Source organism: Echeneis naucrates, chromosome 6 (assembly GCF_900963305.1).
Source record: "Echeneis naucrates chromosome 6, fEcheNa1.1, whole genome shotgun sequence".
Classification (NCBI taxonomy): domain Eukaryota; kingdom Metazoa; phylum Chordata; class Actinopteri; order Carangiformes; family Echeneidae; genus Echeneis; species Echeneis naucrates.
In genome coordinates, this window is record NC_042516.1 from 8,017,759 (window position 1) to 8,042,554 (window position 24,796).

Consider the following 24,796-nt stretch of genomic DNA (forward strand, 5'->3'; position numbering starts at 1 on the left):
GCGAAGAAAGGAGTCCACTCGAATGTGAGCACATGACTTCAATTATTAATACGTTGTCGATCAATACTCAATACTAACTGCACAGTCCAAAGCACACCTTGATTGAGAAGCGCCCATTATGAATGTGTTGATCCATTTCAGATGCTGGGGTGAATAATACGTTTTATTAATTAACCAGTTCAGGAAACATCCATCGATTCTCCACATTGATACAGATGCTAAAAAGTGTTCTGTAAATGAAGACTTTCTGTGAAGCCTAAAAGAAGATGGTCACCTTTTGGCAGTCAGGAAATAATTAAGAATGTGCTCTGACATTAGTGAATAACATTGAGTGTGTTTTCCATTTTTATTTAATTGGGTGAGGGTGAAATGGCCCAAGTCCTGCTGTGATAATTGGCAGTTAGACAGCTCATATAGAAAATCTATTGGCCTCAAAGGAAGATTCGTGTCTCTGAGCACAGACTGCCAATTCTGTATTCAGAAAAGCCTTGACTGGCTGTTTGGTTTTTTTTTGTACTATGTAGATATAGCCACTCACCAGCTCAAGAAGGACAAGAAGGACTGGACCATCGCGTCAGTGAATGAGAAAAGAGAGAGAGGATGATGCGGAGTATAGATTGCTACAGAGGATATATTGCTGTACAGTGCAGAATCTGCTAAGCAAGGAAGAATTAGGCTGAAACATCATGAGCATGTAAAATATCCAGCCAGACAATGCCAAGTTCAGGATACTGACAGCAGCGTGAAAACATAAAGTCTCTCAGCGTGAATGAAATTGTTCTTTTTTTGTGAGTGTTTGTGAAAGAAGCAACCCGATGAATCCCAGATTCATCAAATTCATTTTGGTATTCTGTAAGATTGAATTCATCCACCTGCACCCTTCAATCAGTGCAGTCCAATCAGAGTTACAACCGGAACTGCCTCCAGGGGAAACTGCTGACAGAGCCAAGAAACACTTAAACCCGCTGATTAAAGGCATACATAAATTGAATGTCAACCTGATCAGGTTTTAAAATTAAGGTCATAGCTTATAATTAATGGATATTTTCATTAACAACAGAAAAATACTGTAAGCGTTAGCAAATATTTCAATTGTTACGCTGATTCTCATAACAACATGCGACAATCAGTTCATGTTCCAGCACTCCTACTTCTGCTGGGTATGAACCTTCACTGGATTGATTAGTATGTCCTACCAGTTACTGTTAATAATGATGTATCCAAATAATAACTGATTACAGCAAACTTGCTGTGTAGGCTGGTAACCAGCCCTGTGAGTGTTGTGGCCTCAACCTGCATCTTTTGTCCCTGCGCTCTGCCATTTCCTCTGAGCGGGTTTATTTTTTATCCACGGGTGACTACCGCCACTCAGTGGTCATAGTTACCCATTTCCTCAATGGCCGCTGCACTGACAAAGTGACTTATGATACTGTAGCACTTGATTCAGGGCAAAAATCTCAATGCAATTCGACTGATCTGAAATCATCTGAATTGAATAGGGTACCAGCAGACTTGTTTCTTAAAGACAGTATCCATTCGAAGGTGTTTTGCCCCTGGTCATTTTCTTTGGAGCTGTGTGACCCTAAAAAACTGTTTCGCCATCTGCTGAGGGTGAAAGTTTCCTCACCTTCAACTTGCGTCACAACTGTTCAAACAGTAACATGATTTTGTGACTTCACGACTGGTTTGGAGCCAAATTTGGTCTCGTCTATGTCGCGCAAGTCTGATGCACAATGAAAAGGTATACTACAGTGATATCACACAGATGTTGCAGCAGACCACATGCATGTCAAACAAAAACAAAGGCTTGGCTACGATACAGAAATCTAAAAAGTAACTTTTACAGTATACGAAAGGAAGCCAAAGCAAATGATCAATTGTTGTTGAAGGGATAAAATGTGCAAAACTTTAACCCCCATTTATCTAACTGTCATGTGTCCTTGTTTGGATCCCGGGACAGGAACACGACTTCCTCTGCTAGAGCGACAACTTCGCTGAAAGCGCACAGGCAGTGCACCATGGAGAGAGCTGCTGTGTACAACACCTCCACCTCCACCTTGGCCTTCGACCAGTTCTTCATCACCACTGCCGAAGGACTACTCCTCCTGGCTGAGATAGTAAGTGCCTTTATGGATTTCACGTTTTAAGACCTGCATTATTACAAAAACATCACACGACCAATGACGATAATGCGGGATTTAGACATTGGATTATACTTTTTGTGTTGATTGTCAAGAGGAGGAAATATTTTCAAGAAGTATTAGTTAGCTTGTGGTAAAGGTGTTTTTTCTTAGCAGGTACTGCATAATAGTACACCCAGTCCAGAGATAGTGTGGGATGTTTCCACTCTTCTGTACACTCTGAAAAAGTGATTTGTTTTACCTTTACATTTAGATTACTGTTTATATATATATATATAATTATTATGAATGTGGTATTAATTCGAGAAATAATAGCATGAATTAGGTTTGGATTGTATTGGGGTAAAAAAACAAAACAAAACTATTTTTATGAATATAGGAAGTTAACCAAAAACACCAAGCAAATTGACTCTCCCTCATTGTTTTGCTTCCTTTCCAAATCAGCTGAGGAAAAAAGACAGGATAGCCTTTCCCTAAATACAGTCTGGCTGGCTGCCATGCAGAGGCTGGGCACATTTTGAGGAATCAAACACACAAGTTCTTCACCTTGGAAATCATAAATCTGATTGTTAGGTGATACTTCAGCTCTTGTCATATTAATAAATATTGTGCATTGCCACTTGAAATCAGGCTCAGTTGATATTGTGCGAGAGGGTTCATTTTAAAACAACTCAACCCAGCACAGAGTTATCTCTCACAGAAGGCCGTGTCTTTTCCTGCTGTATGAAACACACAGCACAGCACAGGAAGGGTGGGTTTAAAACAGTGTTCTGAGCAGTGGGACTTCGTTAAGCCACCCAAAAGTTTTCATCATTGAAGATGGAGAACATTGATTTGTGACATTTGCTAATTTCTCGTGGAAGCACAAATAGTCAAAACATAGAAATTGAAAATGACAAGAAACGTTATCTTTTATCACAATATTTAATTTCAGCTTTCTTTTGGCAAAGTGACCAACCAACCTCCTCAAAATCCTGAGCAACTAAATATAACCATTTTGATGTTTGTAACTCTGTACCTCTGTCTCCTCTCATCCAGGTGTTTGGTATGTTGGTGTGGATTCTCATTGGGGGCACAGAGTATTTTCGTCTAGCTGCTCTTTGTTGGGTCATGTTTGTTGCAGTCTTGTGCTGGATTCTGTCTGTTTCCCTGTTTATAATTTATCTCACTGGAGCCCACAAGAGGATACCACAAGTCCCCTGGACTACACTGGTAACACACACATGCAAGTTTATTTCCAATGAATATTAAAATGTAAGTGTGGCTGGATTTCATCTAATGGGATGCAAGATTGTTGTTAGTGTGCAGCCTATTCAGAAAAGTATTTACACCTCTTCACATTTGTCAATTTTTGTTATTGCATACAGATCCACTTAAATACACTTTTCCTTCACCAAGTGACAAAATGATAAAGAGAATAGTTTTGGAATTATTGTGGAACTATTGCACCATTGCGGAATACAGGATAAAGCATCAATGATAAGCGAAAAAAATTAAATATTACATTTATGCATACCTTTTTTTTTATACTTGAAATTCTGTTCAGGTTCCTCCCCTTGATCAATATGGACCTGGAAAACATGTTAATTTGTATAAAACCGACAGAAATGTGAATTCTTTGGTGTCCAGTGTCTCAGTAGCGCACTTGAACATTCTCAACAACCACTTGTGTGAGTTAGTACCACACACACAGACACACAGTAAGAGTGAGAGGGAGAGAGAGAGAGAAGTCATTGCTTCTAAATATTGTCTGGGTAGCGATGATGGAAACAGATCAACAGGGTGATGGAGTATATGGAGATGTAGTTTGGGCTGCTTTGTCTTTTTCTTTGTAACTCACCGCTTTTGTCTTTACCTCGTCTAGTCTCTGGGTTTCTACTGCAGTGCAGCAGCTCTCTTTCTGGTGTCAGCTGTGGTCGATGCGCTATCAGTCAATCAGGCCGTTAGGGGGCGACATAACTACAACTGCTGGGCAGCATCCGCAGTAAGAACTCACTGGACAGTGTGTGTGCTGATGTTTGGCTAAAGCATTGATTTTATTTAGTTTATTATGCCTGCAGCAATACAAGTGTTTAAAAACAAAACTTGAATGTAGAAGAGCGAGAGAGAGAGAGAGAGAGAAAGAAAAAGAAAAATAGCAATCCCTCTGCAGTGAAGTCATGAGGCTTGGGATGCTGGCCATCATCTGACACAACGAGGGGGTCCTCTTGTCACACAGAGCTACAGAAGAGATTATGCATTGCACAGTAGCAGGAAATTACCTACGATGAATAGAGTTTATGTGTCGGCACAATTGATTTGATGTTCTTTTCAGTGTTTTTATGAAAAAAAAAAAACCAACAACAGCAACATGTTTTCTTTGTTGACATTTTGTATTCTGTTTCCTGTCTCTTATCATATCTCACCACCTTCTCACCTTTCCTTCTTTCAGTTCTTTGCTTTCCTGACGACAGTGTGCTATGCAGGAAGCAGTTACCTGACTTTCTGTGTGTGGAAAACCACAAAAGCCCAACAGTAGTCGCATTGTTCAAAGAGAAGCAAGTCTGACGGAGAGCTCTACCTTCACAGAACTGAAAAATTCATCCCACAAAATGTTGTATGCTGCATGCCAACGCAAATGGCTGTATAATGTCTGAGATGTAACATTCAACACACATTTTCACCAACCAGTGAAAACAAAATAAAAATTGTAAACCAAAATCATGCAGTCATTAGAATAATACATTTTTTACATATGGATTTTTAGCTACAGCAATACTGATTATAATTATGATTCTTGATTAGAAATTCAACATATTACAGTTTTCTGTCACTCAGGGATGTAGATGTGCAAAATACTTTTATGAATGTGCCGTCATTTGATATCTAAATCATATTGGTTATTTTCTATAACTGCATCATACCCCATATAGTCGAAGCTTATATACTGTGGATAACATTATTCTTTTTTCATTGTTGCTAAACATTGTGGACCCGGTTTATTGCAAGAAATTATTATATTGATCCATAAATGATGCAATGTAGGCCCATGGATTGCTCATTCATAGTCATTTTTCACATATTTACTGTGTGCTGCTTGTCGTAATACTGGAGACCAACCCCCAGTGAGCGCCCAGTGAGGTAATGCCATTGCTATTAAAGCGCCCACTCAGTAGTTTCAGCTCTGCGCCCTGGTGTACCGGGTAGAAGTTAAAGGAGTTCTGCAACATAAAACCAAGTCTTAATGCCCGCCCTTAATTATCACAATTTATAAATGTGGCAAATAAGAAGGGCAGAAACCTGTATAGGTTGGCCAACGATCAAAGCGCGCCCTCTGGAGGTCACAAACATCACCTGATAGATGTAATTGCTGTGGTATTTACCTGAGACCTGAAAGATACAAGACGGCGTGAGCAAATTCACACAGGAACTGGATGTCGTTCTCAAAATGGACAGTAGCTATTTTAATAGAAAGTGCTACAATTACTGAAATTTACTGGATTTTCACAACAAAACATGAATAATTTAAGGATAATTTGTAAAATGAATACATGCTATTCAAATCTTAATACTACATAGAAAAAATACTTTTAATAAATTAGTTCTCACCTGAATAATGGCTTCTCCGTCAAAAAGGATCAATTCATGTGCATTTCCAACTTCACGTCCAACCCTCTTAGACCAAATGAAATCATATTGCAACTGGATACTATGAGGACACATAGGAGAGAACAGCTATGAAACCAGTCAAGGCACACTATACCAACCAAAGTAGTCGAGGAGCGGAGGGTAGCTGAATTAGTCTGTGCATGAACAATATTTTAATTTTATTTTCATAATATAAACCCTTCAGTTAAAAAAAAAAATCTAAGTCCTTTTTGAGTTCTCTTTTATAATTTACTTTCAGTCTTTAAGACGTGTGGTCAAGAAGAAGGAAAGACTAAAGACTGACCCAGTTATGTAAGCATTGCTTGTCTCCCAGACTCTGATTGCTGTGATCCTTCCCTCTCCCTCTGAGGAGAAGGCAGTACCACTGCCACTTCCAACGGCAACAGAATAGGAGTAGAAATCTGAGGTGGCTGAAGAGAAAAAAACCATTCATATAACCATTCATATAATCCTTACAGCAGGAAAATTGTGCAAAAAAGGATAAACTTCTCACGTTTTGCCAGGCAGCTGATAGGGAGCACAGCGAAGAAGAGGAGGGACAGCATTTTTGTGTCTGTGGGCATCCAGAAGCAACGCTGAAATTAGAGACGTCATATAATCATGACTATCATCATCATTAAAACCGTCTGTATGGTTAAAAGTATTTCATCAACATTTTCTACACCAACAGTGAAAATAATGGCAAAGTCTTGAAACTCATCTACAACTTAAATGCTGCAGTAAGATGCTGACACTTTAGATGTTGAAACTCACCTCTTGCACACAGCTTACACGGTCTGAGCAGAGTGTAAAGAGATACTGTGACACTTGTATTTATATAATTGTAACTCCCACCCCTACTACACACCCATTCTGTTATGAATAGACACACACACACACACACGGACACTCCAACATTCCTACCTGACAGACAAACAATGCACTAACATATATGCTAGCATACCTTCTGCTTTACGTTGTGGTTCTGGGCATTTGAAAATAAATAAAGAGAAATATTTTGGCTCAGTCACATATTTTCCATAACACTTATGGGAGGGATGTCAGACCTCAACCATTTCAGGAACTTAAGTATCTCTCCACATTGAGTGCCCTATAGTTTACCACCCTAACAAATGAAATTGAGTGGAGTAATTTCAAAGTTCATTTTTCTTTTTCATTTCTTGCTTCTGGCTAAAATAGTGCCACGAGTGCATTAGGGATGCACTTTTGTTTATTCCAGTTTTGCTTGATGTATTGTCAACAGCAGGTGTACAGGAAAATAAGGTGAAAATAAGCCTCGGCTTCAGCCATTTCCGTTTTCGGTTGCATTTTATTGTGAGAAAATATTTAGTGCAAGTTTGTATGATAATGTTGTGTCAGCCAGTTCCACTCCTGTGTCTGGCCAAAGCATTTGTATGATTTGAAAATAAGGTTGATGTTTGATAATTTTTTTAGATGGCCTCTTTTGTGGCACAATGATGACTCCTTCAAATACCTTCAAATTTCTGTCATTAGATGCATTTTGTCAAATCAGGAATTTTTTATTTCCTTCTCCTCAGAAGCAAGACTGCCGAACTCTTTCTTCTGAGCTGAAGTAACAAAGACACAAAACACAAAACTTCCTCTCCCTTAAAAACCGGGAAATAAGGTGCGTGGAAATGCCAAAGGCAACTGGTTCCACAAGACTTACAAAATTTTTTGCATATTTAGCTTGAGCTTGATATTCAATTACTGTACACTAATGAGAGTATGCTATTTGTTAAGATGAGTGTTCACTCATCTTAACAAAGAAAATACATAAAAGTGCAATGTAGCTGCAAAAGTGAAAAAAAGGGAATTATTTTCTCAGAATAATTTAATCACAGTATTACTGTGTAAATAAATGACTGCCTGGGATTTAAATTGTTACTTATGATAAATTTATTACAAATTCATTTCTTTATCTAGTACCTTTATTGTGGGTACCTTAAAAAATGACTCAATTTAACATAATTTTCTTTTTTTTTTATTGCAGAGGGGGGGTCATTTTATTGTCATTGTATTATGGTCTCCCCTTGTTCCCTTCCCTCATGGTTCCTTTGTTTCCCCCTGACTGTCTTGTTTGTCATGTATGTGTCTTGGCCGTGGATTGACCACTATGCAGCATTTCCTATTACTCACTGTGACATCCCTTTTAATAAACATTGACATTGAGTAGAAGAGGCGAAAAGTGAATTTATTTACAGTTTCTTAAGTTTTACAAACCACATAAGGTTGCAAAAAATGAGGGGGAGATGGGACAAAGAGGTTGTGCCAAACAAAAGAAATCAAATATAACAAAGTAGAGCCTGACCAATATCTACCTCAAAGGTAACTTAGGCACCTGTGTGAAAAATGTAAAAATGTATAGGGTACCCAACTCACCTAATGTTCTCTAACCATCCAGGGGCTGCAGTTGCCCCCCCCCCCCCCAGGACCTTACAGGCGAAACTCAATCAGGTTATTATCACCTGGAGGCAAAAGAGAGGGGAGACAAGCAGGAGGGAAAACAGAACACACAGGCACTTGGATCCTGCCTGGCATGTAACACCACTCTCGCCACTCTCACACCACCTCTCCCGCCACAGGACCACATCATGACACAACGACAACTCTCATGAGCATGCACACCCACAATCACAGAAAACAGAGACTGGGGAGCAATATCCAACAACTCACCAGTCCAAACTGATGGCTGGTTTACATTTACTAATTGGCACCTGCCAAGCAAATGAATCCAAATCTGTCTTTCAGATGGTCATCTCTTCTCTGAACCTACAGTGCTGGTTTCAGTGACTACGGAGTTGTTGGAAGTTGTTCTCCGATGCAGGGTAAAGATACGTTCATGAACAGTGATATTTATGTGCTGTATCAATGACAGAGGCTGCACCAACTGTTCAAACCAGCAGGAGTCAGTTTACAGTGGAATCAATAAGAAGTGAAATCAGGTCTGCACCTAAAACGTATAATACTGCAGCTGCACTTATAGGAATGAATGGGCACCATGCTATCTGGTTTTTGTTCAAACCCCCCATAAAGAACAATGTGGTCCACCCTATGTCATGCAAATATTTGGATTTGTGTGTAGTGTTTTGAAAAAAGAGACCTTATTAAGAACGTCTATGAAAGCATCAGTAGCAAACTGTGAACTTGTAAATTCATATTTGAAAAAGGTTAAGAGTGTCATTTTGGCTAACAAAGGTGACGCAAACTGCTTTCATGATGAATGTCTCAAATATGAGGTTTTCTGTAAATATGCGCCCCGGGTTAAGAGTGGATTCTTTTAAGTAAGTGGGTCAGCGTTTGTGAGGATACCTGAAGTTCACACAAACACACGAAGACACAGGATGCTTCTATGTCAGTCAGTTTTTAAACTTCACAGATATATCTGAATTAAAAACCCATGCACATACTGCTATTAGGACAGGAAAATCAAGCCGAACTTTTCCAAATAAAGCTAAAATATAATGATTTAACAGCTGAGCCCAAGACAGCGTCCTGTCCCATATAGGATCTGATGTTTGTGTGTATTCACTGTGCAATTTACTGGCCAATTGTGGCTGCAGCAAGGAATTGCACGGGTGCATGCATTAAAGGCTGCTTGTCTGACTAAATGCTTGAACGCCCCCAGACCTGCCCACATCTGTAAATACATTCCCACCTTTGATTCCTGTAAATCAGCTGATTTCCGACTTATTACCAAATGTTTGACTGAGACTAAGAAATGAGGTCACAACTTTTATTGTGTTATCTACCGATCTGCAGAGTGGATTAAAGGTAACAGGGCCGAAATGCTCCTTACAATGTGGGCACAGTACTGTTGAGCAGCTGCTCGGAGTGAAAGTGCTTTAGGGCAAGAATGCCTCGTTCAGAAAGACTCTGCTATTTAAACTATGTCATCTTGCCATAAATCACATTGTCCCCACAGACTTGTTTATCTTTTTTCAAGGATGTCACCCAGGTCACCCAGGGTATTGGGTTTTTTGAGGTGTGACAGTGACAGGGTTTTGGAAGCACAATGCACCAATCCCCTGCGCTGAATAGATCTAGTTTAGCGTGACCTAACCATGTTACTGCTGTTCAGCTCTACTCACAATATTGTTTCTCTTGTCCCAGCAGATGTCCTCATTGGCACAGCAGTAATGTAACACAACAGAGGAGTTTTGTGTGTGTCTCATCAGCTGACTTTATGTTGTTTTTCAACTTTTACTCACGTTTTACTTTTTACTTTTCATGCATAACACCTTTAGGGCAATCTAAATCACGCAAATCAAATGTCTTTTTTCTTAAACCTCTCGTTGATTCAACATCTTCTTTGTGGTCTGAATAGAATTTACCACAATAGCAGCAGGAAGTGACACATTTCACACTACTCCCAATCTTGTATGCCAACTTTTCCAATGTCAATGACCTCCAATCTTTTACTTTATTAATGCAATTATTTTGTCTAAAAATATAGATAACTTAAAAGCAGATGAGCCAGCAGAACAATACTATAAGGCAGCAAAAGATATATTTATTTATAAATACTTGCCACTGAAATCTATATGCAATATCAGCATATTTACAATACTACCCATGCATAGGTTTCTCCTTTTTAAATGTAAATGAAGTGTTGAGCATCTTTTTACAATGTAGAAAGCGATACAGAAGAATAAATTTGAATCCAAACTTTTAACTGATTGACATGTACTGTACAGTATATAATCCATACTTTCTATTTATGGCAAGAATATACAAGTGTGAATATACAAGAGTGATATGAAATAGTGAAATAGAATAACAGTCTTGAAATATTAAAATGATAAATATTATTTCCTTATTCGTTAAATCAAAGAAAGATGATGTTGATTTTACATATGTGCATGCGATGGTTTATTGGCTATATCTGCCAATATCACATTCATTCAGTCATTCATTCATCTTTTACCACTTATCCATTTCCGGGTCACAAGGTGTGCTGGAGAGGTCACCTGTCCATCACAGGGCCAACACACATCATGCTGTCTTGTCTATATGTATAGGAATAAATTCCCATAATTGAACTTGAATAATAGCCCCTTTTTACTGTAAACTTATGACACACAAGCATTTTAGGTAACATTCACAATGTTTCTGCTCCGTTCAAAGGTCCCAATGAGAAGTGCTTTTAAACCAATTATATGAGCTTCATACTAATTTAACTGTTGCAAACCATTTCAGGTGGATTTTGCTCTCTTAATCATCTTTTCAGCATTTTGATTATCAATTAAATAGATTTTTTCCATTTATTGTAAATAAGCGTTAAAATCAGCATCAACTTCAGTAGCGTCTCTTACAGTATCAAGCACTGTAAGAGTAATATTATTTTCAAAGTTGCTGAATTTATTAGAGCAAGTCTTTTACTTTACTTCTGAAAGAGAATCTGTCTTTAATCCCCATCAGCGAGTAAATGCTCCCCTCCCTTTTATATGTGTAGAAATGTGTTTCATAATGGTTTCATAATGGTTTCTCAACACAGAGAGTTTTGTATTTCTATTTCAGCAAAAACAATGACTCTCTGTGTGTGTGCTTTTCAGGATTCTGTAACGAACCAAATAATAGTCCCTCCTCATTGGTAAAAGCTACTGTAGACTGAAAACATTTCTCAAGAACCATGCAGGAAGTTCAGACTAGGCTGCTGAGGCTCACAACTATTATGCTCACCACTGTTTCTTAAACTTCCTCTTTGACATGAATTGACCAGAAAATGTGTAACCCAGTACAACTTGCTGCACATACTCTTGTTCTGCACAGTTTATTCATTCCTCTTCTCTTATCCATTTTTAGGTCGCAGGGGTAGCTGGAGCCAGTCCCAGCTCACATTAGGTGAGGGCAGGGTACACCCTGGACAGGTCACCAGTCCATCACAGGGCCAACACACAGAGACAGACACAGACCAACAACCACTCACACTCACACTCAGACCTGCGGACAATTTACATGATGTCTTTGGACGGGGAGAGGAAAACGGAGAACCTGGAGGAAACAGCTCTAACCGCTATGCTGCTGTGGTGCCCTGCACAGTTTATTAACATTTAACATTAGTAACAATTTGTTTTCATTTAATTATTGCGTTGCCTGTTTTGCTGAACTAGATTGGTGAAACTGAATACTCTGCAGTCCACAAACATGTTAGGTATTTGGACAATGTGATAATTTAATAATTTAATATTATGAACGCATCAAGATCACCGATTGTATGGAGAAAGGCATGAAGCAATTTGAAACTCCACCTTAAAAATGAGACATGAAGAAAAATCTGGGATTTTGCAACATATCAGTCACTGACCTCAATTATACCTGGGTCTCCCAGACCAACTGTCAAGGCTTGCTGGATGTGGATACTTTGAATATTTATGTGAAAGCTCAATTTTTTGCAGTTTTATTTTTTATTTGATTACTCAGGAAACAGCCAATAAGAAGACAGGCTCAGAGAAATGTTACTGGATTTTTGGACATAATCCCGAGTGAAGAGACATACAACTGCGATGAGACGGTTTTTGTTCCTTTAGCCACAAATGTGTAATCTAATAAATTTCAAATACAACACCAGAAAAGTACAACATATGTGATCAAGACTGTATGATTCATTTAGAGTTCCAGTAAAGACTCACCAATATCACCAAGAAAAATTACCCTGATGGAATTTTGCAGTTACACTCTCTTAACTGATTTTACAAAGACAAGCATTTCTTTTTTTCCTCTTCTCCTTGCTATATAATGGGCTCACTCATAAAACAGTTTGCCAACGAGGAGGGAGGCTCACCAACCTCGAGCTGCCGGAGTTCTCCTTTTGGAGAGAGGAGATGTAAAACTCTACATTTCGAAATCAGTACTAAACACAGTCAGAAATGAATGATGATACAATGTTTCATTCTGTAAGCATGTGGTGACAAGATAAAATACTGGACAAATCAACATTTTGACCTGTTGGTGACTGCATTTGTTAAACATAATCCTGTTGACGAACTAAAATTATGTAGAATTTTTTGGTAATTCCCTCGTTTCATCTTATATGCATCCTGTTTCTTCTGAAGCTGTCACAGCAGAAAGTCCTGCACAACATCTTCCTGAACATGTCAGGAAGTGCTCTTTCCTTACCATATATTTTAAATTTGCTATATAATGGGCTCCCTCATAAAACAGGTCGCCAACGAGGAGGGAGGCTCACCAACCTGTAGCTGCAAGAGCTCAAGACAGAAGAAGAAGAAGAGGACACCTAATACTACACTTAGTTTTGGGGTGACTTTAAACAACAAATATATAATATTTTTATGGATATAAAAACTTACAACAAATCAAACAAAGCACCTAAAAAGTGGCCTTTACCCATCAGAGACATTGTATGCATTTACAGTATATACTGTGGTAGAGCTGAAAATTCTCCGTGAATGAACTTTGGGATGACACACTTTCTTAAATGGTTTAACTCAAACGAAGAATACCTCTGATAAGCGTTTATGAGTTTAAACTGAGAACATGCACCACAATCCGTTCACAGCCTCAGTGAAATCACCATTATCTCTACATGGAGAAAAAAATAGGTCAGTGCCTTTAACCTCTGCTTTGGACTGAATCATGCCAGTGTCAACTAAGTGAAGCTATTTGTTCTGCTGGCAACACTGGCACACTGACTTTTAAACTCATTTACAGAATCAAATGAGGATCAATTTACATTGTAAACATTTTTACACGTCTGGCTGGATCGATAATAAAACCATTTTACAAATTTACATACAAAACAATTTTAATAAAGTAAGATGCTTCAAGAAAACAGCCTTCCCGACCAACACTGGAGAAACTGCAGACACAAATATCTGTGAGTCTTAGGAGTACCTTAGTGTTCACCTGAATACTAAAGCTAGACTGGACTGGCAATTGAAAACTCAGGCTTTTTGGAGAGTTTGCACTCTATAATATATGACTATACTTTTGTATGAAGTGACAAAGGGAATTGCTTCATTGCCTTGTGTAAAATCATTTTATGGTTAAATCATTTTCATGTAACAACCGAGACTGATGCAATAGTTTATTTGACTGGTCCATTAATTTACATAAAGTTCCACCAGGTCTTAGGTGCACTCCATAAAGGACATCACTGTTGGTACAAAATGGACATGGGTCATCAGGCTGCCATTGGCCGTCGCTCTGGAAAGCACAGTCTAGTCTGAATTGCATAACTGTGGGACAGTTTGCTAAGAGTCAGGCTGATTTAGGCAGATCAGCAAAGTCAGTCAAACTGACATTACAACTCAGTTTTATGAGGTTAGAGGTGTGATCGGCTGTGTCTACAATTGTAGCTTGTCTCCATATCATGGATTTGATCAAAGAGTCATGACCTCTTGTCTAAATAAAACGCGTGAATAAATTAAGGCTGTTACGTTAAAGGTGATAGATTAAAAATGTTTTTTTATTTATTTTTTTAGTCTATTAGTCCTGGTCTTGATGCACCTATAAGCTTCCTTCCAGAGGAGAGCAAGTCGAACGGCTGCTGGCTTGATTGTGAACTTCTTGCTCTGTTTAGACAGCAGTGGAGAGAGGGGGCACTATTTTGACCACTTCCTGTTTGCTTCAGCGCAACTGGCCTACAGTAGCGCACTGAGACGTATCTCAGCATGCTCTTGAAGCTGGTCTGTATGAGGCCTCCTGCGTCTTAGTCTCTAGATGGTTATCACTGCGCCCCCTCAGAAAGTGTAGTTGCTGGTGGGCTTCTTGATAAATGCAATGATGTTTGCGGACCAGGAGGGGTCTGCAGAGCTAAGGGTACCTCTCTACACAGTCCAGGGGAAGGCTTCTGTTTCTACTTCTGAACTTAAGCGTACATTTACATAAAAAGTGCTTTATGACGAATGCACACTGAGTTCATTTGAACTTTGTGTTAAGCTGATTCCCCAAGTGTTCCCTTGGGTCCATTATACCTCTTTTAAATTGAAATAAATCTAAAAGGCAAATTCATTATTCAATCATTTTCTTTGCATCAATTTTACTCCTGATCAAGATACATTGGTGAGAACTGCTTTACATTGTTAATACGGACTTTGGAAAAACTGACTAATTGAAAAAACTGGTGATACAATATTTCATTCTGTAGGCTTGTGGTGGACAAATTTAAATTTTGACCTGTTGGTGACTGCATTTGTTAAGCATAATCCTGTTGACGAACTAAGATCACGTAGAATATTCTTGGTAATTCCCTCGTTTCATCTTATATGCATCCTGTTTCTTCTGAAGCTGTTAAAGCGGTCACAGAGAAAGTCCTACACCACGTCTTCCTGAGCATGTCAGGAAGCGCTCTCATATGTGGGTCAATGGAAAGCTCACTGTCTCTGAAACATCACTGATTAACAGTAACTGACACAGCAGAGCGAGAGCTATTACACCATCATCAGGCCTGAATCTGCCCTTTACTACCCGCTGCTGCAGATATTGCATCAGTATGCCACTAAATGGCATTTGAAGTTAAATGTCCCTGGAAACAGAGTGCTGGCCAAGCAGTTTATAACTAGCTGAGATAGAAGGAGATAGAATCGGGTTAGACAGTGATGTATTTCGGTCCCATGTGAAGTGTGACTGCAGGTTTACAAACTGCATGTGAATTTAAGTTGCGTGTGAAAGCAGTCTAAACCAGCTCCACAAGCCTTTAGGGTTAGACTGCCTAGGCTTTGGCTGGTTTGGCTGCTTTCGTCAGCAAGCAACCAAAAAAAGAACAAAAGCATGATTGCATTAACCTGCTTGTGTACTAATACTTCCCAATGACCTGCCGTTGGGAAAAGGTTTATGACTAATCACAACCAAACAGAGAGAGGAAACCCATTCAAGAACCTAACAATTTTACCAAACCATTTTACATTGGATGACGTGTTCTACACCTTGCACATAATTTATAATTATGTAATTAGGCTGTATAATTGTATAATTAGGCTGTAAAACAACAGCAAAAATCTATTCAGGAATGAAGTGGATTTATTGTGTAATTGCATACATCTTGATCACCAAGGTAACGTTAACACTTTTGTATTATATGGATATTCACATGTAAAACCAATGCAGCAGAACATCCAAGTTGATACACTTTCACCTGTAACCTTTTTGTGAACTGTGGCCGTGAATTGACTGACAAATGTTCTGTCCTGTTTCATTATCATTGAGACACGTACACTGTTGACTTGCATGAACAGTGAGATTATATTTTACACATAAATGTACAGTCACAAACAGAACTCTTAGCAGGCATGGCCCAGCAACATGCACATGCACAACCTGTGCCCACGCACATGCTTACACTTCATGGGTTTTACAAATAACCTGAAATGGACTTTTGGATGGCTGAAAATCAATTCCCCTACAAGGTTCAACGTTAGGTCATGTAACTTTAAATTACCTATGCCCTGCTAAAGCTTAGCTTGATCACAGATAAATATGATTTTTATAACTAAACATGATTAAAACAGGGCAGAATAGAGGCATAGTGGCTAGCGTTGTTGGCCCACAACCAGAAGGTCGTGGGTTCGCTTCCTGGGCCTGAGGCCTTTCTGTGCCGGGTTTGCATGTTTTCCCCATGCTTGTGTGGGTCTCCTTTGGGTTATCCCTGTTTGGGTTAACTGGTGACTCTAAATTGTCCATAGGTGTGAGTGGTTGTTGGTCTCTGTCTGTCTTTGTCTTTGTGTGTTGTCCTTGTATTGAACTGGTGACCTGCACAGAGTGTACCCCGCCCTCGCCCAGTGTCAGCTGGGATTGACTCCAGCAACTCCTGTGACCCAGAAACAGATACGGAGTAGAGAAGACGAATGAATGAATTATTAAAAGAGAAACTCAGAAATTATATCCTTTAAATTTGCCAGTTTAGTAAAGTTATGTAACAATAAAAAAAACTGTGTGGTTTCTTTTTCAATCACATATTACCAAATCTCATAAAGATTTGATTTATTTTGGTGCATGTTTACTTAGGTGGTCTTCCTCTTCCTCTTTGACTGTTACAAACCGTTAAACTATGTGTGTGCAGCAGTGTCTATTACTTCTTACACTGGTAACAGTTAAACAGGTAACTTCACCTAACCCTTTCACAAATTCTGAGCAATTTTCTGATTGTATTTTCTGGCAGAACATGTTGTGATGTAGTGCTGCAGTTCTGTAGGTAATAGTGGGACTGAGCATCAACCACAGGAAGAATTCAGTTGGTTTCTCTTCATTGAGACTCTCCAAGTAAACCACAGAAAGGGTAAACATTTTTCAACCTACATGACTGACATGACATTTTCCATAGTTGTCTTTATAATCTCCCACACTACAATATGCAGTCAAAAGGAAAAAAAATTCATCATTTGCATTTGGTGTTTTTACACTAAAACTACACTACACTAAAAGATATAGTGTAAACATGTGAATACCAAATATAATGCAATATGCAATTTACTACAGGACACTTTGGGACTTTCATAAGTAGTAAGTACTACATATTAGCTGTATCGCATTACCTACAATTACTACGAGATGAGATGTCATAATCATAATCTCCACTGACATCAAATTTCAATGCTGTTTCATCTCTGTGGGAAAAAGATGTGTCACAGAACAGTAAGGCCATGCCTATGGATGTCTGCCAAGTCGCCATGCTGCTGCAGCTTGCTTATGCGTAGCTGCTAGTATTGAAAAAAAAAAAAAGTAAGTGCACTTACTTGACTGACTGGATTTTAGAGAAGGCCAAAACTCAAAACATAAACTTTATTGACATTCTAGGCCCAAACACTCGAATGCCTGCTGATGATTTGAGTGATGCTGCTGAATGTGTGCTTTCATGCCTGATAAATCTGTTCCTATCTGCGTGCATATGTGTGTGCCCTAAGCCCTGAGAATTAAGCATACCAACCCACTGAGGCTTCCCCATGATGGTTTGGAAGTATGAAGGGGGCAGGCCGGATTTGCAGGAATTGGGGGAGAGGTGAAGCAATAACGGCTCTGTTTAATAGTGCCACAACTAGCTGCCAAGAAGTGTTTTGCCTGTGTGCCTCTGTGCCTGTGTGTGCACGATGGGGTTTACCGTAAATGCATATTGCTTCTCAGAAACACACAACCCCAGACACCAGATATCCAAACAGTGTTTTTTTTAGAGACAACTGCACAATAAATGTTGTTCAGTATGTTGGTCTGAGGATAGGAACAGATAAAAAGTGGCCCACTACTGTTATGAGTTACACCAATATTGTTGCCAAAATCCTCCATGATTTGCGTGTGTTCCCATCATCCCCTATGATGACAGAAGAGGAGAGGAGAGAACTGGACTTATTTGTCTCAGGTTTAGGGGGACAAAGGGTTACAGTCATCTCTTCAATCACTGAAGAAATAAACTCAAAACAATTTCTAATGGATCACTTGGTCACAGTTGTGACCTGCAGGTAACTGCACACATGTGGAACTGGCATGTATGCGTGGATCAGGTGTGTGAGAGCATGCACGGGTGCTGGAGTTTGCACATACTGTATACATGCATGCATGCATGCCTTGTTAACTATATATGTTTATTTATCTGTGTGCCTGTGTGTTTGCCTATTGATCTTGCCTGTGTATCAGACTGAACACTGTCTCAAATTGATCCCTTGTAAGAGAATTGTTGCTGACTGTTGACCCCTGAGTGTCCCTGTTGTAATTTCCTGACCTGATATCAGAGCAAGAACAAACCTGTGTACTGTGTGAGTATTGGGACCAAGTACTCAGACAGAAGTACTCAGATAAAATGATAAGCAGTCATTTTGTCTTTTAAACGTATGAAGTTATTTTGCAGCCCTAATCATTCTAACTGTATTGAGGCTATTTTACTCTTCACATTTTGAATTGCAGCAACATCCTACAAACTGAGCTCAGATTATTGTCACAAATGGCTAGGAGACTGGAGCAATACCTGGTAATACAAGTGAAAATAAATGAAAATTCAAAACTGCTCATCCACAGGATTTGCTGCTGCTACAGCTCAGTGTGTTCAGAGGATCCATAAGTTTTATTTGTTTTTATCCAGTAATATCAACTATCAAACAATAAATAACTCTGTCATTCTGTCTGAGTGTTACTTAACAGAGACAATAAACCACACTGGAAACTGATCAACTCTGAATGGTTAGTATTGGACACTGAGCATTTACAGATAGTCAACACTCTAAGCAAGGTCTGCTGCTTTGATTAAATCTTGATATGAAGGCTTGAGCCTGAGACTAATCCTGAAAAAGAGGAGGCTGTTAAGATAAAGGCCTTAAATGATAGATGAATAGAGGTAGATAACCGTCCATGTCACAGTGAACACTCAAATCTCTTACAATCTGAAAAAACTAAAGTAAACAAGAAATCCAAAAATATTTAATCACTTAAACATACTATTTGTACCATTTGTCAATGACAGTTTCTGGATTGCACAATCCCTTGCTTCAGGCTTTATGCAAGCCGCAACTCTCAATCCTGCCCGGGGATGCTCCTACTTTGAGTTCATTATGCAAACTGTTGTCACTTCCTCCCTTTTGTATTACTCAAAAGAAAACTCAAATGATTCAAAGGGAAGGTGAACCATAGAAAGACATAAAGTTGATGGGTGCAGTGGTGGGACATGTATCCAAATTTATTGCAAGTTAGGGAAGGGAAAAATAATGGTGATTTACCAGTTAATGGCCATTCATATTTACAACGAAGAGCCTGATATTGCAGGATTAGCACTATTTCATTGAGAGTTTTTTCCAAGAAGATTCAAACCAGTCAGATGTATGTTTGATAAACACACTTTACAACTGGAACTTGCAGGATGACTCACCAGAATGACCAAAAACAACCAAAAACATGACAAACCTACCCAGTACCTTTTTTTTTTTATCATAATGTGCAAAGTAACCAAGACTGTAGCTGTGCAGAACAGAGACAAAGGACAATACCTCCTTACAGTAACACAGTCACAGAGAACGGGATGCCTCAGGTAAAGTACAGTGAATTGGACATGGAATTAGTTTACTTTTTAACCATGGGTTGTTTCAAGTAGAAATATGGCATAAAAAGCGCAATAAAAAGACAGCGATACTGACAGATGTGCATACCATTATCTGTCTATCAACCCACCTCATACAGCCACTGATTTACAGCCTTGACAAAGTAACTGCCTGAATTTCAGCCAAACTTAAGGACAGGGACCGAGAGCAGGTCAGGTTAATGTGTTACTAGCTTTGGCTTTCAGGCACCATTGTGAAATCTTTGTGTGAATACGTGCAGGCCATGGAGAGCTGAGAGGGGAGAAAGGGAGGGTTTATGGTTAAAGGGGCTTATCTCAGCAATTGATCTGCAGGTATAAAATGCAGCCAATGGCAGAGACTCGGAGTGGACATACCGCTGCAGCACTGAGCCTTCAAACCACCTACACTCTGCTTCTCAAAGTTTCAACACCTCCATTTCAGTCAACAATGGGAGTTGCTTACAGCGTTGGAGAGTAAGTGAAACACACCATGACGACAGCTTTGAACACTGTCATGCTGGGTTCTGAATACGGTGGAGTTTTTTTTTTTTAGCTGCAAAAGAAATTGCAAAAGCTATAATTCTGAGAAGATTTTGAATCCAATCTCGCAAATTTATTTGAAATCAAATCACATCAAATGCATGGGAAATAAATCATTTTAAATCCTAATTAAATCCAGTCAAACTGAAGTGCTTACTGTCCTTGGTGTTGAGAATATTTATTATTATATAAAAGTTAAAGAAAGCAAGGGGGTTAGTCTATCATTCAGAAGTAGAATTCAAATCAATGGAGGTCAAAAATCATGTGTTTTAGACATGAAGAGATTGGGAGGCAAAGAAAAACACATCTGCTTTCATTCACTGTTAATTAAAGACACATGTAAATAGAAATTGCAAAAAGGGCTTCCTGAATTTGAATCGTTGAGAGATCTTGAGCACAGCTTGATTCAATTTATAAAATCTTCAAAGCATGCACCACTGTCCCTGCTATTCATGTTGAGTCATGTTTTTACAATCTTTACCAAACTGTCATTAGTGCTGTAAAACTGTTGGAACATGTTGAGTAGTAATCAAGTCAAGGAATGATTAATTGCATTTCAGTGGAAATGGTCAATTTTCATCCTCTTGTATTTTATTCTGTACTTTACCATTGTGACATTGTAAAATAACTTGGAATATTTATATTATAAGCTCATATCAAGTACATTATGTGATGCTTATTTGAACTTTTAATATGTGTCTCTGCAGGGTTGACCACCTCTACACCTTCTTTGTGCAATGGTCACCAGATATCTACACTAAGACTGATAAGAAGCACCGCCAGCCCCGGCTCCTCATTAGAGAGAAAGGCCAGAACCGCTATGTGGTTAATGATAAGAACAAGGTGGCTGTGATCAACAAGCTCCTCAGCAACCATGACAGCCCCAGTGCTAAAAAATGGGAGGTGAGAACTGCAGTAATACACACATGCACACACACAGGTGTATATGTGTATGTTGGGACCCCAGTCCACATTAATTCAGAAAATACAACACTGAATGCAACACTGCAAGCCATATTTTACAGAAAACAATAGAAAGTAAGCAGCAGTAAAAGTAGAAATGGAAATGAAAGGGTCTAATGTGGCACTGCATGAAGTGTTTGATCATTGTGGAAATTCTGGGGGGGGGGTGGATTCCTGAATTACAAATTCCCATCACTTGAAATCAGTGGTAGGGGGAAAGAGGTAGGGATGCAGGCCTCAAGTATCCCTGAATTCCTGTAAATGAAACATCCAGGGCCCTGGCTATGGTCCCAGAAGTTCTGGTAAACCACACAATCTCTATATATGGACATCCTTTCCTTTAATGCACTGCAGAATCACACCCAGCTCTCCCTCTTCACGAGAAACAAAACTGTTCAGTGCCAGAGTCAACCAATAGGAAGAGCCCCTGCTCAAGTTTCCAACCAATGACATTTCAGACACGGAAAGTGAAAGTAAGTCAGAGCGTACAAAAGAGCAGATGATTTGGTCTGAAAAGAGAAAGTGAGTTAGAAATCAGGATGAAGCTGCTGCCAGAAAATATCAGAGTTCTTTATTTTGCCACTGACTGTGTGGAGCCGTATGTGGAGGTAAGATCACTGCTCCATCACTATCTACCGATTTATTGCATTTATGGACTGCTCTGCTGGTTTGTCATCAGTGAGTGTACTCACTCACTGTCCCAATGCTGTGATAACTTGCTTCTCCCCACATACAAGTGGCTCCAGCCGTAACAATACCCTTCAGATGCACTCTTGGATTTTTGGCGTTGTGAAAGATGGATGGGTGCTTCAAAGTTTGCTAACTTGTTATTTGCACCATGTGTCCACCTCCAGATTATCAGAGTGAAGGACTCCAAGCGCCGGATGAGTCTGAGCAGCTCAGAGGACTCAGAGGCAGAGGAGCCTGAGTACCAGGAGGAAGGTGAGGATTCTCTCCCTGTGCTGGGTGACCATAGCCAGCTGCTGGATGACCACCACCTGGAGCCAGTACGTTTTCCTCTTTACAGCAAGTTCCTTAATGCACTGACTTAATGAACATGATTATCATAGGGATTACATAAATTGATGAAGAAAATTTGTTCACAACAGCTTGCTGCTCACATGCCACCAAGGACCCAGGGCTATCCATGGCAGCTGGTCTACAGCACTGCCATCCATGGGAGCAGCCTGAAGACACTATACAGGAATATGGCTGGTTTGGACAGTCCCGTGCTGCTGGTCATCAAAGACATACACAAGAAGGTTAGCATTTTTATTTTTATCCAACAAGATGAATAAATAAAAGAAACTATTCATTTCAATTCAATAGAAAAGAAATCCCAATGGTAACTTGATGTTATGTTTGTGGTGGTTCCTTTAGTAACCCATTGCTTGTTCTTTTCAGGTGTTTGGTGCTTTTTGTTCAGATCCATTCAGAGTCAGTAAATATTGCTATGGGACTGGAGAAACGTTCCTGTTCAGCTTCAATCCTGACTTTCAGGTAATAAAACATCCTTTAATTGCCTATGATCTGTTTTCCAGTACATCTAACAACAGTTGTATTGATGAAAAAAAAAATAAAAATCTAATGCGTAAAAACATCTTATTCTCAGTGATATTTACATTGAATTAAATTGAATTGGTTTGGGAAACTAAACACAATCTTCGAAAAGGAAAATATTTCGTTAAATTACATTTTTTTTAATATATAAAAAAAACCTTATTAATTTTTAATACACTGTATTTGTCATATTTTCAGGCTTACAGATGGAGCGGGGAGAATTCCTATTTTGTGAGCGGCAACTTGGAATCTCTGCAGATTGGGGGAGGAGAGTAAGTTATGCGGTTAAAATAAACTCACATTCACCTAACAGAAAAGCTGCTGTTAGACCTGTTACCATCACAAAGCAATAAAAATACCATAAAGTAATTACAGCAACAGCTACTTGGGGAGATATCACAGATAACAAAACCTTCTATCTGCAAGAAAAGATATGATACTAAAACATCTTCTTTTTCTTTGTCCATAGCGGTGGCTTCGCTCTGTGGCTGGATGCTGATTTGTACCATGGTGCAAGTTTCTCCTGCCCGACATTCCACAATGCGCCTCTTTCTTCACAGGAAGATTTTATAGTACAAGACCTTGAGGTCTGGACTGTGCAGAACTGAAGGAGAACTAATAGGAATAATAGGGAAATAACTAAGTAGAATCGGTCATCTGAAGTTGGAGAACTTCAAGACTCCAAGGAGTACATGCAGTTTAGTCACTGCTGTGCAGAACCTGATCGAGCAGTTGTTACTGTATCATCTGTGCACCTGAGATTAGCCCATGCACAATGAAACCCGTGTTAGTGGATCATTGCCTGGACTCTGTTCTGATCGGTACCTGATGAAAAGAGGTGGCTAGATGAAATCCTGTGATTCAGGGTCCTGCTGCCATAAACTGCTGGCTAGTCATCAGTAGCCCCATGCAAAGCCCAGTAAGTAACTGGTGTCTTAAGCTTTAAACCCTCCATGCATTGCAATACAAAGTTTGAAGAAGCACTGCGGGATAAAACATTGTAACTACTGAAAGCACATCTATGCCTGTTAAAGAGACATAAGACGAAAAGTTTCATATTTAATTTGTGGTAAAAACATTGTAACATTATTGTATTGAGTTTTGTTTTGTGTGCCTGGTTTAAAAGACCTAACAACTCAGGTTAAAAAAATAAAAGTATGGCGTTGCACTATAAACAACATATAACGTGCACATTTTGTGTAGGAAGGGACATTAGCCATCAAGTGTAACTTGTTTTTTGAAGCACCTGCCTCTCTATTTGCATAATGTCTAAATATTTGAAATATTTTTGGACTATGTGTATATTTAAATGTTTTCCCGTGTGTCTGTTTTACATTTCTTTGTGTGCAAGCCAGATTATGAAACGCAGTGCTGGCACTGCCAATGTTTTTTTTTAGACACATATTAAAATTTTGCCTTTCCAGGTGATCATGAGTAAAGCAGTCATGTTTCATCATCACACTGGTATCACCTTTTACACTTTGGGAGAAGTACTTTTTTTGTTTCATACTCCAAATGATAACATTTGCATTCTATTTGTTTGAATTTGCACATAAAAGAATTGAACACCAGAGCAGAAGTAGAAGTAAACTGAAAAATGAACAATAGAGACTTACAGCCTCATACAGCCTCAGAAAAAAATCCACTGAGTAGGAGGCAGGCCATCACAGTATCAGCAGTCACACACCTTCACACCAGTAGCAAAATTTACATTTAATTTCAGATGACCTGCATAGCTTTAGGAAGAAAGGAGGAAATCTACACAGATGTAGATGGGTGAGAAAGAAGGCATGTGGGTCTGTACAATAAAAAACAAGTAAAAATGTGGCTTACCCTGACCTTTTCTTAAATCTTTGATGTTCGTTTTAGAAAACAGAACACCAATTGCAGCACATTTGTATTTATTACAAGAAGATCACAGTTAGTGAATGAGTAAATGAGTAGATGC

At 39.1% G+C, this 24,796-nt stretch overlaps 3 protein-coding genes across 3 annotated transcripts; 2 read left to right on the plus strand and 1 right to left on the minus strand.

The window, feature by feature from the left end:
• The first annotated feature begins 2,007 nt into the window (after window positions 1–2,007).
• Window positions 2,008–4,840, plus strand: cmtm8b (CKLF-like MARVEL transmembrane domain containing 8b). The gene is made up of 4 exons (XM_029504778.1): window positions 2,008–2,117; window positions 3,180–3,353; window positions 4,006–4,125; window positions 4,573–4,840. The coding sequence occupies exons 1-4, from the start codon at window positions 2,019–2,021 to the stop codon at window positions 4,657–4,659; spliced, it is 480 nt and encodes a 159-aa protein (XP_029360638.1). The 5' UTR covers window positions 2,008–2,018; the 3' UTR covers window positions 4,660–4,840.
• Window positions 4,180–6,560, minus strand: LOC115045204 (zymogen granule membrane protein 16-like). The gene is made up of 6 exons (XM_029504777.1): window positions 6,543–6,560; window positions 6,283–6,364; window positions 6,073–6,199; window positions 5,730–5,829; window positions 5,421–5,510; window positions 4,180–5,341 (listed from the first exon to the last, which is right to left on the minus strand). Exons 2-6 carry the CDS (start codon window positions 6,350–6,352, stop codon window positions 5,204–5,206), a joined length of 525 nt encoding a protein of 174 aa, XP_029360637.1. The 5' UTR covers window positions 6,353–6,364; window positions 6,543–6,560; the 3' UTR covers window positions 4,180–5,203.
• Window positions 6,561–20,233: 13,673 nt separating this feature from the next.
• On the plus strand, window positions 20,234–24,276 carry ncoa7a (nuclear receptor coactivator 7a). The gene is made up of 8 exons (XM_029503748.1): window positions 20,234–20,259; window positions 21,033–21,228; window positions 21,792–21,896; window positions 22,143–22,295; window positions 22,398–22,550; window positions 22,693–22,788; window positions 23,047–23,120; window positions 23,318–24,276. Exons 1-8 carry the CDS (start codon window positions 20,234–20,236, stop codon window positions 23,454–23,456), a joined length of 942 nt encoding a protein of 313 aa, XP_029359608.1. The 3' UTR covers window positions 23,457–24,276.
• The last annotated feature ends 520 nt before the right edge of the window (window positions 24,277–24,796 follow it).

Excerpts from the sequence above, each read along its gene's own strand:
- ncoa7a (XM_029503748.1), top strand. The coding sequence starts at position 20,234 with ATGGGAGTTGCTTACAGCGTTGGAGA. Across the intron at positions 20,260-21,032 it reads GTTGCTTACAGCGTTGGAGA|GGTTGACCACCTCTACACCT; the intron begins GTAAGTGAAACA and ends GTGTCTCTGCAG. Across the intron at positions 23,121-23,317 it reads CTGCAGATTGGGGGAGGAGA|CGGTGGCTTCGCTCTGTGGC; the intron begins GTAAGTTATGCG and ends CTTTGTCCATAG.
- LOC115045204 (XM_029504777.1), bottom strand. The coding sequence starts at position 6,352 with ATGCCCACAGACACAAAAATGCTGTCCCTCCTCTTCTTCGCTGTGCTC. Across the intron at positions 6,200-6,282 it reads TATCAGCTGCCTGGCAAAAC|CCACCTCAGATTTCTACTCC; the intron begins GTGAGAAGTTTA and ends TTTTCTCTTCAG. Across the intron at positions 5,511-5,729 it reads ACGGAGAAGCCATTATTCAG|GTCTCAGGTAAATACCACAG; the intron begins GTGAGAACTAAT and ends TGTATCTTTCAG.
- cmtm8b (XM_029504778.1), top strand. The coding sequence starts at position 2,019 with ATGGAGAGAGCTGCTGTGTACAACACCTCCACCTCCACCTTGGCCTTC. Across the intron at positions 2,118-3,179 it reads TACTCCTCCTGGCTGAGATA|GTGTTTGGTATGTTGGTGTG; the intron begins GTAAGTGCCTTT and ends CCTCTCATCCAG. Across the intron at positions 4,126-4,572 it reads ACTGCTGGGCAGCATCCGCA|TTCTTTGCTTTCCTGACGAC; the intron begins GTAAGAACTCAC and ends TCCTTCTTTCAG.